The sequence below is a fragment of the Benincasa hispida genome, chromosome 5 (genome assembly GCF_027475165.1).
Source record: "Benincasa hispida cultivar pf3 chromosome 5, pf3_genome.v1.1, whole genome shotgun sequence".
NCBI classification, from domain to species: Eukaryota; Viridiplantae; Streptophyta; class Magnoliopsida; order Cucurbitales; family Cucurbitaceae; genus Benincasa; species Benincasa hispida.
The window spans coordinates 37,069,109-37,088,219 of NC_143482.1; the positions used below are offsets into that span (position 1 = coordinate 37,069,109).

At 36.6% G+C, this 19,111-nt stretch overlaps 1 protein-coding gene across 5 annotated transcripts in view; it reads right to left on the reverse strand.

Annotated features, from left to right (window-relative positions):
* LOC120077951 (dynamin-related protein 3A-like) overlaps nt 1-19,111 on the reverse strand; it is a 66,375-nt gene that overhangs the window by 3,833 nt on the left and 43,431 nt on the right. For 3 of the 5 annotated variants that reach the window (XM_039032087.2, XM_039032085.2, XM_039032088.2), the window contains 5 exons: nt 16,622-16,744; nt 10,198-10,293; nt 10,016-10,046; nt 6,338-6,492; nt 6,101-6,247 (listed from right to left, as the gene is read on the reverse strand). In XM_039032087.2, the coding sequence (XP_038888015.2) occupies nt 6,101-6,247; nt 6,338-6,492; nt 10,016-10,046; nt 10,198-10,293; nt 16,622-16,744 (552 nt within the window). The remainder of the gene's footprint in view (nt 1-6,100; nt 6,248-6,337; nt 6,493-10,015; nt 10,047-10,197; nt 10,294-16,621; nt 16,745-19,111) is intronic. The other 2 variants (XM_090313892.1, XM_039032086.2) reach the window with 1 other exon arrangement.

A 19,111-nucleotide genomic window follows, 5' to 3' on the forward strand; every position in this document is an offset into this window, starting at 1 on the left:
AGAGCACGTTCCAAGCTGGGACGGATGCTAGCCATGGCACAGAGGCAGTTGGAGGAATGCATTGAAGGAGCAGAGAAGGAGATGCAAGGCATCAAGGAAATGCTACTCAATATGAACAAAACTCTGGAGAAGCTTTCGAGCGACATGAAGGAAATGTCGATCGGCAAGGGAAAGGGACATACATAGAATCGGCAGAAAACTCGGGAGTAAAGAAAATAGGGGACAGTGGCGAAGAAAGGTCACAAATGAAGGATCTAGCTGCAAGTTTGGAAAAAGGGAGGCACCAAGAGCATCATGATACCAGAAAAGGGGGGAACGATGAAGAGAAATCCACCTATGAAGGTAGAACCCAATTAATGTTCGATCTCGGTGAACGATATGTTAGCCACAGGAATCATCAGAACCAGTAATAGCCCACTCTCTAGCCCTGTGTTGTTAGTAAGAAAGAAAGATGAGACCTGGCGATTCTATGTGGATTATAGGCGTTTAAATTGTGCAATGGTCCCAGACAAATTCCCCATGCCAGTGATAGAAGAATTATTGGATGAACTACATGGGTCGGTAGTATATTCAAAATTAGACGTAAGGTTTGGATATCATCAAATCTGAATGAGAGAAGATGATATGCCCAAGACTGCTTTTAGAACTCACGAAGGACGTTGAGTTTCTAGTCATGTCCTTGGGTCTCACGAACGCTCCAGCCACTTTTCAGTCATTGATGAACCAAATTTTCCAACCATTACTCCGAAGGTGTGTATTAGTATTTCTTGGTGATATGTATAGTCCGGACTGGGATACACATATGAAACATTTAGGAATGGTATTTGAAGTTTTGAAAGTAAATCAATTGTTTGTGAATGAAAAGAAGTGTGTTTGGCCAAAGAAGAATCCAGTATCTCGGCCATTAGATCTCAGAGCAGGGAGCAGAGGAGAGGCTGAAAGAGAAAAGATACAAGCGATGCTTGAGTGGATCAGACCAAGAAATCAGAGGGAACTCAGAAGTTTCCTGGGGTTGACTAGATACTACAGACACTTCGTGAAGGACTATGGCAAAATCACTCAGCCGTTACATCAACTATTACACAAGAATGCTTTTCAATAGAATGACAAAGCAGATCAGGCCTTCAAATCCTTGAAAAAGACAATGACCACGCTACCAGTGTTAGCCCTACCGAATTTTGATAAACCATTCATCATTGAAATCGATGCCTCCAAAACAGGGCTCAGAGCAATCTTATCCCAAGAAGGCCGGCCAGTGGCATATTTCAACCAAACATTATCCGCGAAGGCTTAAGCCAAGTTAGTTTACGAAAGGGAGTTGATGGCGGTTGTCCTAGTTGTGCAAAAGTGGAGGCATTACTTATTAGGAAGACGCTTCACCGTTATCTCAAACCAACGAGCGGCTGATGAACTGTCGAGGTGTACAACCTAAACCAGATTTTCAGAGATGGTTAACGAAACTCATGGTGTATGACTTTGAAATTTTATATCAACCAGAATTGAACAACAAAGCGGCTGATGAACTGTCGAGGAAACAGGCCCCAGAAGAATCGGAGTTAGAGAGGGAGGTGTTACTTCAAATGTTCTCAATGCATCACATATTAGACGTGGATTTGATACAGCAAGAGGTAAATGAGGACCTGGATTTGCAAAAGATCATTGAAGAAATCAGTAGCGACCCTGACAGGCATCCCAAGTTTTCGATGCAACAAGGGAAACTGTTGTACAGGAATAGATTGGTAATCTCTAAGAACTCTTCCTTAATTCCAACTCTACTGCATACATTCCATCACTCCCTAATGGGGGGACACTCTGGGTACTTGAGAACATACAACCGAATGATAGGGGAGCTCTTTTGGCAAGGGATGAAGAAAGATGTACAAAATTATGTGGAGAAATGCACGATTTGTTAAAAAACAAGGTATAAGCATTAGCTCCTGCCGGATTACTACAACCACTACCCATTCCCGATAGAGTAAGGTAGTGGTTCGATCTAATCCGTGGAAAGAATCTAAGGAGATTTTTATTCAAAATCCCAAGAGATGCTTGGGAAAGTGAATATAGGTCGAGTTCAACCAAACCACTATAAAATTACGGTGTTTTCTTCTCCAACTATTTCCTAATTAATTTTGCATTTAATTTAAGTTTCATGCTTTAGATTACTTTTTTTGATGGATGAATATTGATTATATTTATTATTCCATACTTTTTAATTTTCATCAATCTTGTATTTAGCATTAATTAAAGTTTTTATTAACTTATATTAAAAAGTATTTGATTAGTTTAAATTGAGCATGCTTGGGAAAAATTTATTTCATGGCCCTTTGTAGAAAATGGATAGCTCATCTTGACGAAGAACTAGATCGAATTCAGAAGGAGAAGCTTTTGTGCAAATAAAGTACCTAAAGCATAAGATTAATTTTTTTTTCAGCAACACTTGTTGGAGCTTTTGGATCTCTACTCCAAATTCTATAGGCAAGTCGACGATATTCTCTTACTTAATGAGAGTGACCTTGATCTAAGTTGTCAAAGTTGGTGGATGGATTCTTACTTCTCCAAACTCCTTTCTGTTATTGTCTCTTATTTTGGCCTCATCACATGATTGTTGGTTTTCATAGATTATTCGTGTCAAAGCTTCTTCACGGCACTCTCTTTCCATACTTTTTGCAGACTACTCTACTCATGACATGTTTAAATTAGGGAAGCATTTATTTTCTTCTTCTTCTATCAATTAGTTTTTAATTTAGTCTTGCTAAGTTCTTGGAGCTTCATATTTTGTAATGTTTCATATCTCATATTTTGAGCATTAGACTCATTTCATTAATTTAATGAAATTTCTTGTTTCCATTTCAAAAGAAAAAAGAGAATTTTTTGTTTGACAAACAAGATCAAAGAGATGCATTTTAACGATTTTTTTTCCTTGAACAAGAAATAACATTTCATTGACCAAATGAAAGGGGGAGCTTCCGCTTGGTGGGATCAATTGGAAGTCAATTGGCAAAGACAAGGCAAGAGGCCTATCCGAACGTGGGAAAAGATGAAGAGACTGATGAAAGAATGGTTCCTTCCTCCAAATTATGAGGAAACATTTATAATCAATATCAAAATTGCAAACAAGGCCCATGGACAGTAGCAAATTTTGTAGAAGAGTTTCATCACTTAGGAGCAAGAACTAATTTGGCCGAGAACAAGCAACACCTAATTGCACAGTTCATTGGAGGGTTGAGAATGAACATCAAAGAGAAAGTAAAGCTTCAACAATTCCATTTATTGGATGATGTGATTTCTTTGGCTGAAACGGTGGAGGAACTCAATGAAATTTGCTCCATGATAGCTTCAAAAAATACCTTATGGGATGCATCCACAAGTAGGCAAATTCCTCAAATAAAATCATGAACCAACCAGCATCAACCCCCTCGGCCAAAGAAAAGGAGAAAGAAAACCTTGAAGGAACCATGGAGAAGAACGCCGAAGCAGCAAACAAAAAAAGTCCCAAAACCCTTACAACCGACCTTCATAGGGCAAATCCTTTCGATGTGGCCAAGCTGGCCATTTGTCCAATGAGTGCCCTCAAAGGAAGACAGTAGCTTACATGGAAGATGATGAAGAAATCCTAACTGAAAATAGTGATGAAATTGAAGAAGTTGCATTCATTGAACCAAATGATGGTGAGAGGGTATCTTGTGTTCTCCAAAGGATGTTGATTGCTCCTAAAGGAAACCCCAACTCTCAATGACATTGTCTTTTCAAGACAAGATGTACAATCAATGGGTGACATTGTCTTTTCAAGACAAGATGTACAATCAATGGGAAAGTGTGCAACATGATTATAGACAGTGGAAGTAGTGAGAACTTCATCTCCAAGAAGCTAGTGACAGCCTTGAACCTCAAGGTAGAAGTTCATCCAAGCCCTTACAAGATCAGTTAGGTGAAGAAAAGTGGCAAGACACAAGCAAGTGAAATTTGCACCATTGCTTTGTCAATTGGCAGTAGTTATAAAGACCAAATAGTATGTGATGTGTTAGAAATGAACGCATGTCACGTACAGTTGGGAAGATTAGGGCAATATGACATTCGAACCTTGCATAGGGGGATAGAATATACTTACGAATTCCATTGGATGGGCAAGAAAGTGTTGTTACTCCCATTGAAAAAAAGAATTCAAAGAAAAAAGACAGCAGCCACTTGTTTACTACAATCAATGGTCAGATTTTGATGAAGGAAAGGGAGGTTGTTATTCTAGGACTTGTTGCTGAAAAATCCAAAGAAACATAAGAAAATGAAGTTCCTCCGGAACTAAAAAGTTTGTTTGAAGAATTCCCTCAACTTAGAGAGAAAGCCGAGGGACTACATCCATTGCGAGACATCCAATGTCAAATTGATCTAATTTTGGGAGCTACACTATCAAATTTACCTCATTATAGGATGAGTCCTAAGGAGTATGAAATCCTTCATCAACATATTGAAAAATTACTCGAAAAAGAGCATATCAACCAAGCTTGAGCCTGTATATAGTACCAACCTTACACTAACAAAGGATGGTAGTTGGAGGATGTGCGTAAATAGTAGAGCTATCAATCCAATCACAGTGAAATATCACTTTCCAATACCTTGAATAAGTGATTTGCTTGACCAACTTCGAGGAGCCTTAATATTCTCAAAAGTGGACATGAAGAGTGAATACCACCAGATTCGAATAATGCCGAGGAATGAATGGAAGTCTACATTTAAGTCCTACACCGATGGCCAAACCAAGTTACCGCATTTAGTTGCCTTGTGACCTACATATTAATCCAATATTCAATGTTGGTGATCTCAAACCCTATTTTGCTCCTGATGACTTCCATATGGCGTCCTAATTGTCATCCTCGAGGACGGGTCTAATTTTAGGGTGTTGGAATATGGTGTAATTAGAAGCTTTATCTTTGAAGGATGGTTAGTTAGTTTAATAGTTGTTTGTTACGAATTAATTGTTGTTTTAAATTTATTAGTTTTGAACTTTTGTATATAATTATGCTATGTAAGAAGAACCTATACTTTGTTTTCCTATAAATAAAGGCTTCCCTCCCCCCTCAATGGAGGAAGAGATCCATGTTGATAAAAAATTCAGATTTTGGTTTGACACCAAACCTTGTTCTATGCCAAAGTTGGTGGATGGATTCTTACTTCTCCAAGCTCCTTTCTGTTATTGTCTCTTATTTTGGCCTCATCACATGATTGTTGGTTTTCATAGATTGTTCTTGTCAAAGCTTCTTCACTACTCTCTTTTCATACTTTTTGCAGACTACTCTATTCATGACATGTTTAAATTAGGAAGCATTTATGTTGGATTTTCTTTTATTTATCTTGTAATATTGGATGCCTAATATGTATATATTTGTTATTTATGTCTATAATATTTTTTCCTTTTTTGGCGGTTGGTCTTTCTCCTATATAAGAAGACCTTGTATTTGATTCATATGTAAGAAGAATAATACTATACTATTCTCTTCTCAATTTTAACTATTTATTTTCTTCTTCTATCAATTAGTTTTTAATTCAGTCTTGCTTGTTATGTTTCCTATCTCGTACTTTGAGCATTAGACTCAATTCATTAATTTAATGAAATGTCTTGTTTTTCAAAAGAAAAAAGAGGTACAATTTTTTGTTTGACAAACAAGATCAAAGAGATGCATTTTAATGACTTTTTCCTTGGACAAGACATTTCCTTCACCAAATGAAATATGATCATTGCTCAAAGATACAATTACACACAAAAAGAACCACTACAAAGGACCAGAAAAGAAGAAAATACAGAAAAGAACTTCCAGAATGAGAAACACTGAGCGAACTGAACAAAAACTAACAGAGTCTGAAAAACCAATCTCAACACAACAGTCCGTACTCTGGAAACCAAACGAAAGGCTACTGAGAACCGAAAGCTTTGGACAAAAAAGTGGAAAAAAACTCATACCTAAGCCCAACCAAATAGAACAACCATCAAGAATCTAATGAACTTATAACAAAAAAAACAAACGGTTTTGTTTCTCATGGCTTCTGGTATTTAATTGAAGAAAAATATGATGCGAACTGGTATTATTAATTAAAGATTTTAACTTACCAGGAAGTTCATGATCGCCTTAGGTACATAATCCTGTATGTTCTTCCTAACAATGTCATAGTAGGATCTTAATAGCAGTTTAGTTATAGCAATTTCAATAGCCTCCTGCTCCGTAAGGCTTTCTGAGGGTCTCAATACAGGCGGTGGCTAAAACAACATGAAATGTGTCAGACAGTTGGTGGTAGTGGTGGCTAAACTACAAAATTCAATACAAGTGATTATGGTATTATGACTAACCTCTCTCAAGTGGATCATTGAGAAAGATTGCTCCACACTATGCAAAGGCTCACCAAATGAATTTTTTGATGAATTTTCTTTAACATGAGTACGGTTATCACTGCTATTACTGCCAAAAATAGATGAAATCCCCCAAGTGGAACCCCCTGCGCCCCCTGGTAAGATAAGGAAGGATGCAATCATCATTCATGTTAATGACAAAAATTCACCCAAATCAGACCAATGTAGAAAGTACTTAATGGATCAATCGATATGGTCCCTTATGCAACTAATTAACGCGCACATATTGAAATAGGAAAAAGATTGGGGAAAAGAACGGAAACCAATCTTTTTGAGAACAACCAATGAAGAAGTCAAGTGGGGATAGACAGCCTTCATCATTTAAAAGGAGTGAATTTAATGAAGGGAATTCATCTACAAACTTCAGTCCTTCATATGCCAGGGCAAAAAATTCCAAAGATGACCAATCACGCAGCCTTCTTCATATAAAAGGAGTGAATTTAATGAAGGGAATTCATCTACAAACTTCAGTCCTTCATATGCCAAGGCAAAAAATTCCAAAGATGACCAATCACAGCATAAAAAATGTTCTCAAGGAATCAAAGATTCAAGAAACCCAGAACAAGAACCTCAAAATCAGTATAATCCACCAAAGCTGGGAAAATTGTTCCCATTGTGGCCAGCAAGGTCACTTGTCAAATGAATGCCCACAACAAAGAACGATTGCTCTAGTGGAAGATGGACAAGGAACTGATCAAGTAGATAACACAGAGGACAAGGTTGAATATATCGAAGGAGATGAGGGTGATCAACTTTCTTGTATAGTTCAAAGAATCTTGTTAACTTCAAGAGCATAGACACGTCCCTCAGAGACATTGTTTTGTACAAGATGTACTGTTTTGAAAGTATTGAAGTGGGTTTTAGTTTCTCAGCGTCTTGTGGTGGCCTTTGTATTCCTCAAACACCTCTTCGGAATCACTTTTAAAAGAAGTTCATTTAGGTGGTTTAGCCGGTCATTGTAGATATTGATAAGACTAATGCATCTCTTTCTTCTAAATTTTATTGGCCCCAACCAAAAAAGGATGTTGCCAATTTTGTTAAAAGATGTCATATGTGTCAAACTTCTAAGGATTCCACCCAAAACCAGGGTCTTCATTCCCCTCTCCCTATTCTTATGTTCACTTGAAAAGACCTTTCTATGGTTTTTGTCAACGTGGTTTTGACTGTTTAAGAAAAATGGCCATTTTCTTGCCTGCAAAAAGAATAATGATGCTTTGAATATTGCTAACTTATTTTTTTTTTTGCAAGATTGTTAGGCTTCAAGGTGCACCCTTGAACCTTCGTTCGTTTTTTCATTGATCCTTGTGGATTTATAGTATCCTGAGCATTAGTCTCTTTTCATTACATCAATGAAAGTTTTGTTTCCGTTTAAAATATATATATATATATATATTGTTAGGCTCCATGGTATTCAAGAAACTATAGTATCTGATGGAGATATGAAGTTTATGAATTGTTTTTGGCGTTCCTTGTGGAAGAAGTTTGATATGGATTTCCTCTTCAGTACCACTAGCTATCTTCAAGCGAATGGCCAAACAAAAGTTAATAAGAGCACTCTTGGGAACCTATTACGTTGTCTATATGGTGATCATCCTCGACAGTGGGATCTTTCTCGTGTTCAAGCAGAATTTTCATTTAACAACATAGTCAATCATTCCACAAGGAAGAGTCTCTTTGAAGTTGTTTATACTCATGGCCCACGTCTAACTTGGATCATGCTAATTTCCCTACTTCTAATGATATTAATGTCGAGGCAAGTGTTAATGCTAACAGAATTCAAGTGTTGCATGAGGAAGTCTGCCAATCAAAGCTTGATGCACATCATCGAGCTGCGGAGTTCAAGCGAGGAATCTTGTTATGGTTCATTTGAAAAGAAATTGTCTGCCTTCAGGAACTCATTCCAAGCTCACCAATAAAAAGATTGGCCTTTTCCTATTCTTGAGAAGCATGGACCCAATACCTACCGTGTTGATCTCCGTTCAACTATGCGGATTAGGAATACCTTCGATGTTTCTTATCTTTTTCCCTATTAGGCTCCTGATTAGTTTTTGCAAGCTCAACAAACTCGGGCCAAGTTTGATTTTTGGTGGGGTAAGGTTGATGTAGGTATTTTTACCATACCATACTACTTTTACCATATAAGGAGTGTTTTTAATGTTTACTGCAAGTCTTTACCCAGTAAACAATTATTAACAACCTTGATCGATGGATAAACTAATTTACCTATTATATACCAAACCAGACATTGCATACTCAATTAGTATTCACAGCCAATATATGAAAAGTCCAAACAAACATCCGAGAGCTGTAAATAGGACTTTTTAGATACTTGAAAGACACTCCAAGTCATAAATTATTATTTAAAAAGCCATAAAACATAATGGTTAAACTCTATACTGATACTAGTTGGGTCGAAAAATTAATCAACTAAAGATCTACATATGAGTACCGACAAAAGAACTAGGTATAGAAACACTGAGTTCATTCAAAATATTTTTTGATAGTCAGACAACAATTGTGCAAGAATTTTTTTTTTGTCCATCATGACATAATAAACCACATAGAGATAGATCGTTGTTTCATATAAGAGAAAGTCAACAATAATTCAATGGCAAAAAACTATGTTCCATCTCACCAATCTGCTGACATTCTCACCAAAGTGTTACCGTGGACAAGCTTTTATGAGCGGGAGTGTAAATTTGTGTTAATGTAATTGTGTTTTTTATTAGTTTGTTAATTTTTTTTGGGTATTTTTATTAATTTTCCTTCTATAATTAGTTGCCTTGTATTATATTACCCATCATTGGGTCATTTGAGAAATAAGGAAAAAATTTCACAAAAAACTTCAGCAATACCTAACTTTGAAGATCTTAACAGCAAGAACTAGACTTTTATATAATGAAATCTGTCTCTTGCTTAAGTCAAACACCAATTAAATTCAAGCTTTTTTTAATTTTTTATTTAATGTTTTTGGCTTTGATCTGGTGCTTCCAAAAGACCATTTTAAGTACAATACTACAACTATTAGTCGGGCCTTGAATCAGGGGACAAGAAAAACTATTGGGTGTAATCCAGTGTACGCTACTGTCTGGAGATAATGTTGGAGACATATTAGAGATTTTTCAAAGGGACCAAAGAACTTCAGGGATCGTGTAAAACTTTTCTCCTCTTATTGGTGTCTCCTTAATGGTATTTGTAATTATGAGATCTTGTGATATAAATACCTTATACCATTAAAAGCCTACTTTACAAATACCATTAACAAGGAGACACCAATTAAGAGTACTTTGTGCAACCCCATTGGTCTTTTTGGGGTATCTCATTTCCCCTCGTTTTGTATTAGCTCTTTAAGATAATTCTATGTTGTTGATCCTCTGGTTTCGGTTTCGATTTCGGTTTTTGTATTTGCCTTTATTTTCAAGTACACATCTCTTGTACTATCTCTTAATGACTAATAAAGGTCGTTTTCCTTTAAAAAAAAAAATAATAATAATTCTATGTTTCCTATACCTACCCCCCCCCCCCCCCCCCCAAAAAAAAAAAAAAAAAAAAAGAAGTTAAGTCATATTCTTTCAGATTTGGTTAACAGAATAATAGTACCATTACGGGACAAAGTACCTTTTTCACCTTCTGCCGACGGACGAACAGCCTGTTAAAATCATTAAAAAAAGTGATAAGAACACTGGGTAATTAATTCTCAGTTTAAATATACTACATTGAACAGAAAAACAACGGCAAAACAAGTAATCAAGGAAACCAACTTAAATACATTTTTCCCACTAATTTACAATATTCGCTACCTGATCAGCTACTATCCCGTTTACTTGCCTTGCCAGAATCCCAACAGTTTTCAAACTTCTCTCTGATGACGTTGCCTTATCAAACTCTACACTATCCTAATCAACATAAAATTTAGTAATTAGTATTAAACATCAATCAAGAACTAGTTTGGATAAAGAATATACCACTTTTTTTTTATGGAGAACAAGAGACTGTATTTGTTAAGAGTGTTGATATAATATTGAATTTGTTCATTTTTTTTAAACGGAAACAAGCCTCATTCATTAAATTAAGGAAAAGAAACTAATGCTCAAAGTACAATATACGGATACAATGAACAAAAAGAACCTAAGGATCAAGAGGTGCACTCAGCCATCTCAACTAGTTTAAGCTTTTCAATCAATTGGTGATTTGACATGGTATCAAAGCAGGAAGCCCTGAATTCGAACCCCCCTATAAAGTCATTTCTTCCCCAACTTGTGGCGCTTTAACAAAATGTGAAGTCACAAGTGAGGGGAAGTATTAGAGTGTTGATAGAATATTAAATTTGTCCATAATCCATTAACTTAAGCTTTTAGGTCAATTGGCAATTTAGCAATATTCGAAAGAGAGAGCCAGCCTCAAAACAGCCTAAGGGCAAGGGGTAAAGGAAACCTATGAAGTGTGAGTACTCTATGCTAGGCAACTATCCATGACGGGCATGAATACATCTGAACATGTGTCTGGTTCACAATTATACATATCCCCTCCCCCTTTTTCGAATTTGTTGAAGAAAATTTTAAAAGAGAGAATGTCCAGCTAGATTTTCAATCATATCAGTAAAATAGAAAAAGAAAATGAAACAAAAAATACTAGTGACTAGTGTGCATAAAACAACCAGAGATGAGGAGTAAAAAGATGATGTCCATCGACAATGTGGATGAAAAGAACGGAGAAGAAGATGTAGGCGATTAACATGGATGAAAGAAAAAAGAAAAAGAGAAGGAAGAGAAAGCTCTCTTGTAGCTGTTTTGGTTGTCTTCTAAGGGAGTGGGTTCTCTCTTACCTTTAGACTGTCTTTTCCAGGTCGTCTAGTGCATAACATACACATGGAAAAAGAAAGGAAGAGTCTGAAAAACGTAAAAGGGAGTGAACCGCTGTGGAAGACAGAATAGAAAATGAAAATCAAAAGCCAAAGCCTTACACATAGAAATCTATTAATGGAATAAAATGTCGATACATGATTTGACAGCAAAATGAACATCTAAATCTATACCCTAACCAACATTAAAGAGCCTTTCAAGTTAAACGAAGATCAAGAATTCAACCAAGATTGTGGAACCAAGTGAATGAAACAAAGTATGTTGATTCTCTCAAACCTAAGAATTTTACAGTTAGCACATCAGCAGTTTGCTCTGTACTAGGAAGATAAGGAATACACATCACACCCGTTTCAATTTTCTCCTTAATGTAAAGTTTGTTGACTTTGATATGCTTTGTCCTATCACGTAGAACTGGATTATGGGCGATAGAGATGGCTGCCTTATTGTCACAATTCACCTGTATAGGAGTCTTTTTATCCATATTCCTTCACATGCACTGTGAGCTAGGGCTCTAAATTCTACTTCAGGCAACCACGTTTTGTTTTTTGCTACACCACGTGACTAGGTTACCTCCAACAAATGAACATTAACCAGAAGTAGATCTTCTTATCCATTGTACTTCCTGCCTAATCAGCATCAGTATAAATTTCAACCTAAAGATGGCTGTGTTTTTTAAACGATATGCCCTTTCTTGGAGTTCCCTTCAAATATCTCAAGATTCTATATGAAGCTTCAAAGTGAATTGAACCGATCCTGACGAATGCACGAACCGACTTACCATGCTTACTGCAAAAGCAATATCTGGACGTGTGTGAGACAAATAAATAAGTTTTCCCACAGGTCTCTAGTATCATTCCCTATCCTTTACTTCCAATTTCAGATTTGGTTCAATAGATATCTCAATTACCCTATGTCACAATCGCACTTTCAGAAGCTTCACTAAGCAAGCGTGCGGCACTTGTTTCCGCTCACAAACAAGTCAGCTAATTCGAATATGGAATGTCGATGGCATATCGGGTGCCTCTCATAACCTCCACCCTCGTTTTGGAGAAAACGGTTTTGGAAAACGGGTTTGGAGAAAAAGGTTTTCGCAAACGTTTGTATGTATGAATAAAGAAGAGAAAGATTGTAGTAGGCTAGAAAGCAATAAGCAACAACGGCTTTATAGTATACCATTCCGAGTATGGGGAAGTGATGATAAGTCTTATCCCCATATAGTGCATTCTGAACAAAAAGCCAAGGCGCCCTTGCATATGCAAAAGGACGAGCTGTCACTTACAACAAAAGTACAAGGAAAATAAACTAACTTAACTAATGAAATACATAACATGAAAGCATGATAAAAGGGATTGGATCAGCATGAGGCCACGGACAACACGCCCTGGACAATCATGACCGTTACACCCTGCACCCAAGTAAACCTGTTTCTCCAAGTAAATCAATAATATATTTCCTTTGATTCACAAAGATGCCTTTTTTAGGTCTCACAAATTCCATCCCTAGGAAGTATTTTAACCTTCCAAGGTCCATGATCTGAAATGCGCCGGCAAGCTTTTTCTTTAACATATACAATTCTGCTTCATCATCACCTGTAAGAATAATGGCATCTACATAAATAATTAAAATTGCAATATTATTATTTGCATAATATTTGTAGAACATGGTGTGATCAACTTGACTTTGAAGAAACCCAAAGCTTTGCCACTACTTTCTCAAATCGCTCAAACCATGCTCTTGAAGATTGTTTCAGTCTGTATAGAGATTTCTTTAGTCGACATACTTTGTCTGTCCCTAGATCACTTTCAAAACCTGGCGGTAAGCTCATAAACACTTCTTCTTCAAGATCACCATTGAAGAATGCATTTTTTACATCGAGCTGGTGAAGGGGCCATTCTAAATTTGCTGCAAGTGCTAAAAGGACTATGATGGAATTGATTTTAGCAACAGGAACAAAAGTTTCTTGATAATCAATCCCATAAGTTTGAGTGAATCCTTTTGCATCTAGTCTTGCTTTATATCTTTCAATGTTACCATTAGCATTACATTTTATGGTAAAGACCCATTTACACCCCATTGTTTTCTTATCTCTTGGGAAATCTACTATTTCCCATGTACCATTACATCTTAGAGCATTCATCTCTTCCATGACAACAACTTTCCAATTTGGATCATCCAAGACTATTTCTTGGAACAAATAAGTTGTCTATCCTAGAGGTGAAAGCTTTATAATTAATTGACAAATTTTTGTAATATATAAAATTTGCAATGGGATATTAAGTGCAAGCTCTAATACATTTTCTCAAAGCAATAGGAATATCAAGATCAAAGGCAACAGGGACATCAGGCAAGACATTTTCAATGGTTGGAGGGACAATTGTTGAAATAGGAGTGGGAGGTTTGTTACCTGGAGTTTGAGAGTCATCCCTCGGAGTTTGAGATTGGATTGGTGATGAGTCAGCTATTTGGTCTTTTCTCATTTGATTATAAAACTCAAACTCAAAATTCAGATCAATAGGATCCTTTTGTAGTAATTTTCCCCCTGAATTAGAACTTTCTATACTTGACATTGAAGAGCTAGCAAGATTAGGACAAACAACATTTGGGAGTGGGAATAGATACATCCAAAAAATTATCATCATCTATGTTTAATTTCTCCCCCTAAAGAATGGTGAAAAAAGGTTGGTTTTCCAAAACAAGAAACATCCATACTCACATAAAGTTTTTTTTGCTTGAGAATCAAAACATTTATACCCCTTTTGGCTAGAAGCATATTCTAGAAAAATACATTTAATAGCTCAATGATCTAATTTTGATCGAAGATGACCATAACAAATACACCCAAAACCTTTAATAGGTAAATTAGAGGACAAAAGAGTAATTAGAAAAAAATCTTCCAAAACAGCAAGTGGAGTTTTAAAATTCAAAATTTTAGAAGGCATTCAATTTATTAGGTAGATAGCCGCAAGAATTATTTCCCCCCACAAGTACTTAAAAACATTCGTAATAAACATTATGGCCCTAGCAACGTCCAGCAAATGCATATTTTTAGGTTCTTCAATACCATTTTGTTGAGGGGTGTCTCGACAAGTGGATTGATGAATAGTGCCTTTAACTCACTTAAATGTTCATTGAAATATTAAGTTCCATTATCTAAATGTAAAATACCTATTTTGGTTACTGTTAAAACATGTGAAAACATCCTTCACGTCAAAATTTTTTTGCTAATAAAAAGACTCGAGACAAGCAAATATGATCATCAATGAAAGTCACAAACCAACGTTTTCCACTATGGATCATAATTTTAGATGGGCCCAAACATCACCATGAATTAGGTAAATGGTTTTGAAGTGAGTAAGGTTTTGGTGAAAGAGAGGAACGATGACTGTTTTGCAAAGATGCAATTTTCACAATTTAAAAAAGAACAATCAACACCCTTAAAAAGATTTGGAAACAGAATCTTGGGATAGGAAAAACTCAGATGCCCTAATCTATAATGCCACAGCATAATTTGATCTTTGACAGAGGAAGAATGGATACTACTAAAGACCTTAGTTTTTTAATTACCAACATCTTCCTCGAGGTTTGATCCTGAAAAGCGCAATGGGATTAAAAGAAAACAATATGACAGTTAGAATCTTTTGATAGTTTACTAATAGATAGAGATTGCAGGTTAATTTAGGGATATGGACAACAGACTTTAGAGTGATATCTTCAATCAGTTTAATGATTCCTTTGCCTGCAATTAGTGAAAATTGTCTTATGCAATTCTCGCATTTTCATTGCAATATGAGGGAGAATAAAAGTGAAAGAGAGAGGACGAACTAGTCATATGATCAGAAGCTCCGAAATCAATAATCCACGGAGATTTATGAGAAGAGAAGACTTGAGAATAAATAGGATAAATACCTGACTGTACCAAGGAAATACAAGGATTATTAGATGATAAATTGGTTGGTAGCAATGCCATGGACTGATGAATTTACTCTTCCTGGTAAGGGTGATAAGAAAAAGGAAATAGTAGACTTAGAGATTCAAAAGAAAAAAAGAATCTAAATCGAACTAGTCTATGCGAGCCGAACTGGTCTGTGTGAAAATGAATTGGTTTGATTGAAAACGAACCAAACAAGTTGGCTGCACTGAAGAGGTCCTCAAACACAAACCAAATAATGGAGCCGACGAATGGAACCCACGAATTTGGATTTGATGAACCCACAAACAGAGATGAGAAACCACGAATAATAGGTTGCCGACGCACAGGTCTGAAGGCTTCGAATGATCTCCACTATGGTAAAAGAAACCCATGGTCTCCACACTAAAACTCATGACAGTGAGAAGTACTGGTCGAAACTGAGATGCCACAAAGGACGGCGTATGTCTGAGGAACGTAAATGGAGCGCAGATAACCAGATCTGGTCAGATTTGGGGGCATGTGCGGACAGGTTTGTCGATTTGGTCGTGGATGGCTGGATCTAGGTGCGTGTGAATCTAGTCGTGAGCCTGACGGATCTGGCAGTTTTTGGTCTCAGACAAACTGTTTTGGATGCACTGGTTGATGCAAAATATTGATCTGAACGGGGCAATGACGGAAGATCTAGGCAGGGGGCAAGGTGGCACGGATCTGGAAATCCACATTAGACGACTTGCAACACCATGCGAACGGAAAAAAATAAAAACCACGTTGGTGACAGACAGATGGATGGAGAAGTGCCGAAAATGGATGAGGACTAATGGACAGAGAGACATCGGTGATGGACAACTAGTGATGGAAACCAGTGGATCAAGTGATAAACGGCTAGGGTTTTTTTTCTTCCTTTTAAAATTAGGGTTTTAGAGACCACTAGAATTTGAGTGCCTCTGATACCATCTTAGCATGAACGGAATCAATATTTTGTATTTCATTGAATAATCATGAGATACAAAGCCCTTTTATATAGGAGAAAGGTTATGTACATAAAAGGAAAGTATCATAATAAAAACAAAATAAAATCTTTAATGATTTTACAATACATCAAAATATTTACAACTAAAAGATACACACTCCACAAAGGAGTGCTATAAGAAAATCAGTAACAGCATAACAATCTTTTGTGCCAATTACCACAAAGAAGAATTCAAAGAGCAACAGAGCCCAAAGGCTAGCCATGCTCAAGAGTGAGGGAGGAGGAAAAGAGCACTTTCATAAAATTTCTTCCTAATACAGCTCAATAAGAGAGAGAGGGCAGAAAGCACATAAAAATGATCTTGTTCAAAATATTGCAAATCCAAGGTTCATTGAAAGAAAAATTTTCCTTAAAGATAGTGCTTTTTTATTATATACGTGTGTGCATATATACACGTGTGAAAATGAACAATAACCATTCACCTCCTTTACCTTCTGTCTGGAGATAGGCAGGGAAACCCTAGAGGATTTGACTTGTTGCAATGCAATCTCAACAGCCTTGCTCCCACCAATAAAATTTGGGTGTGAAGTGTTTATGTAGTTCATCTACAAATACAAATAGATATGATATTTGAGATCAAACATTCTATAAGAATAAAGTGTCAAAACTGGTAAATAGAAAACAACCAAGACAGGTTCTTAAATATTGGTGCAGAGAGGCCAATGAAAACAAAAACTACATTGAAGTATTGAAATAATTAAATATTTACTTTCACTAATCAGCTTATGCTGTTGGGTTCATTGGTGATTTAACAAATTATTTTCAAAAAACAGAAAAAATCTATTCAAGAAATCTGAATCAATGTCTATTGAGGAAATGCCATCCAACAGAGGGCCATAATTTTTTTAATAAGAAACTCAAGAGCTTGTGTTGTAGCTGATGTAGAAGTATCCTAAGTGAATGCAAAATGAGTTATCTACAATAAGTTTCCTGTGTGCGTGCAAGAAGATACAAAAAGGTCAAGTAGAAAACAGGGGATCGTGTGAAAATGGTGTTTAGTGCAGGGGATATGCGCCGATCTAAGTGAAATGTACACATAAAAGAATGTGATGCGGATGAAATGACTTGTTTATCTCCGTTTATGCGTTAGATTTCTGCTTACTTTCTATTCAGCACTTCTCAATGCGAATGTCATACAATTCCCTATCTCTAGGATGTATGCGTTAGTCACAGAACGCAATAAAACACTAGTGCGTCTATCTCTAGGAATGTACCAAGCATTTCTAACTTAATGCTTGCTTGCTTATTCTCTCGAATAATTCAAGCTAAAGTAACGTTTACCATGTGATTCAGTTGGCTTAGGTGTTTAGAAATGGATTTTGCATGAAGTTATAGATGCATCTAACGTAAAGCAAGAAATAAACAGTTACGAAGTGTAATAAATCAAATATGTGAATTCATAAAGAAACGATTGTCTTTACAAGATCAATACTCAATCAAATGAGATGAAGAGAATTAGAATTCAGATGAAAAGAAATGAGTCAAGCCACAAAGTACAATCTCTTGTCCTCTTTGGCTCAATTTAAATTCGTGTACAACCAACTTATAGAAGAAATGGAAGAAAATTCTCTCTCGAGCTAAGCTTTCTCCACTCTTTGATCGACGGTGGGGGTGGTTCTCTTCCTTCTTGTGTTCTTCTTGTCACAACAGCACGACTCTAAGTCTCTAAATTTCAGAATTATACAAATTGTGCTAAGATCCTCTCATCTGGTGGGATTTCTTCTATTTATAGGCGTTGTTCTTCATCAACTTGATGATGGGGCAGCATTAAATTCCATACCCTAGTCAGTCGCCTGACACTCAGATACTTTTCAGACGCCGCCAGCTGCAGATGCCCATGCTTGCAAGTGGTGATTTGACACAAACAGCCTGAATCAATGAATCTTTCTTGCGTTGAAACCCCTCCGACGCATGCCTATGCGTTGATGTTGCCTGCGACACTTGGAATCTTTGTTGAAATCCTACAATATTATGCGTTAGTGCCGCAGTATTTCAGTAATAAACACTCTTTTGCACGAGTTTGGTAGTGTTTGAGTAATTCCATGCGTTTTCTCTAAGAATGATGAGATTTTATCATTAAAGACCCTAACTGTTCCAACTTTTGAGTGACAATAACTTGTATTTCTACAAGTTATCAAGCTTCTCTTATCAATCCTTCCCCAGCAAAACCAGCATGTGCGGTACTTACAATTGCAATTGAATCTGAAACATATGGCAACTGGCAATTGAATTTCCATCAGAATGAATATCCACTAGTAGGTGCATCAATCTTTCAATTGCAATTTTTCAATACAAATCCACTAATAGCTTCTCTTATCAATCTTTCTAGCTCATCACTACTGGCACTTGCAATTGAATTTCCATCAGAATCATACCTATTGGAATGTGCAGTACTTGACTGAGTGCTCGGGTTACCTTGCACAAAAGGCATGTTTGAACCATATTTTGAAATCGGAATAAATAAAAGAGTCAGCCTTAGGAGGAGATTTAACTGACCTATCAGGGAAGATACCAGGAATTTGCACCCTGACATAGCATTCTTCAAGCAAATTTGAGTTAACAATTGTTGTCCAAGAGTTGGAGAAGGATGTCTTCTTCCAGATGAAGTGCTTTGGAAATGGCTTCAGCAGGTGAGATCTTTTCTTTTTTCTTTCTTTCTTTTTTTTTTTTTTTTTGGAACTCGGCGCTCAAGCAACAGAAGAGGTTTCAAAAGATTTGTAACAGGGATCGATGGGATGGGAGCCAATGGATTGTGCACTTTCATCAATTGGTATTCCAGGAGAGAGACTAATAAATGAGTTCTTATCTGTCATGACATTAATGGAGGAGTTCTGATCTTTCTCCATTGGACTATGATCAAAATTTCTATCGTCACATTCATTAGCTGAATCTGCAAGGTGATTGACTGTAGA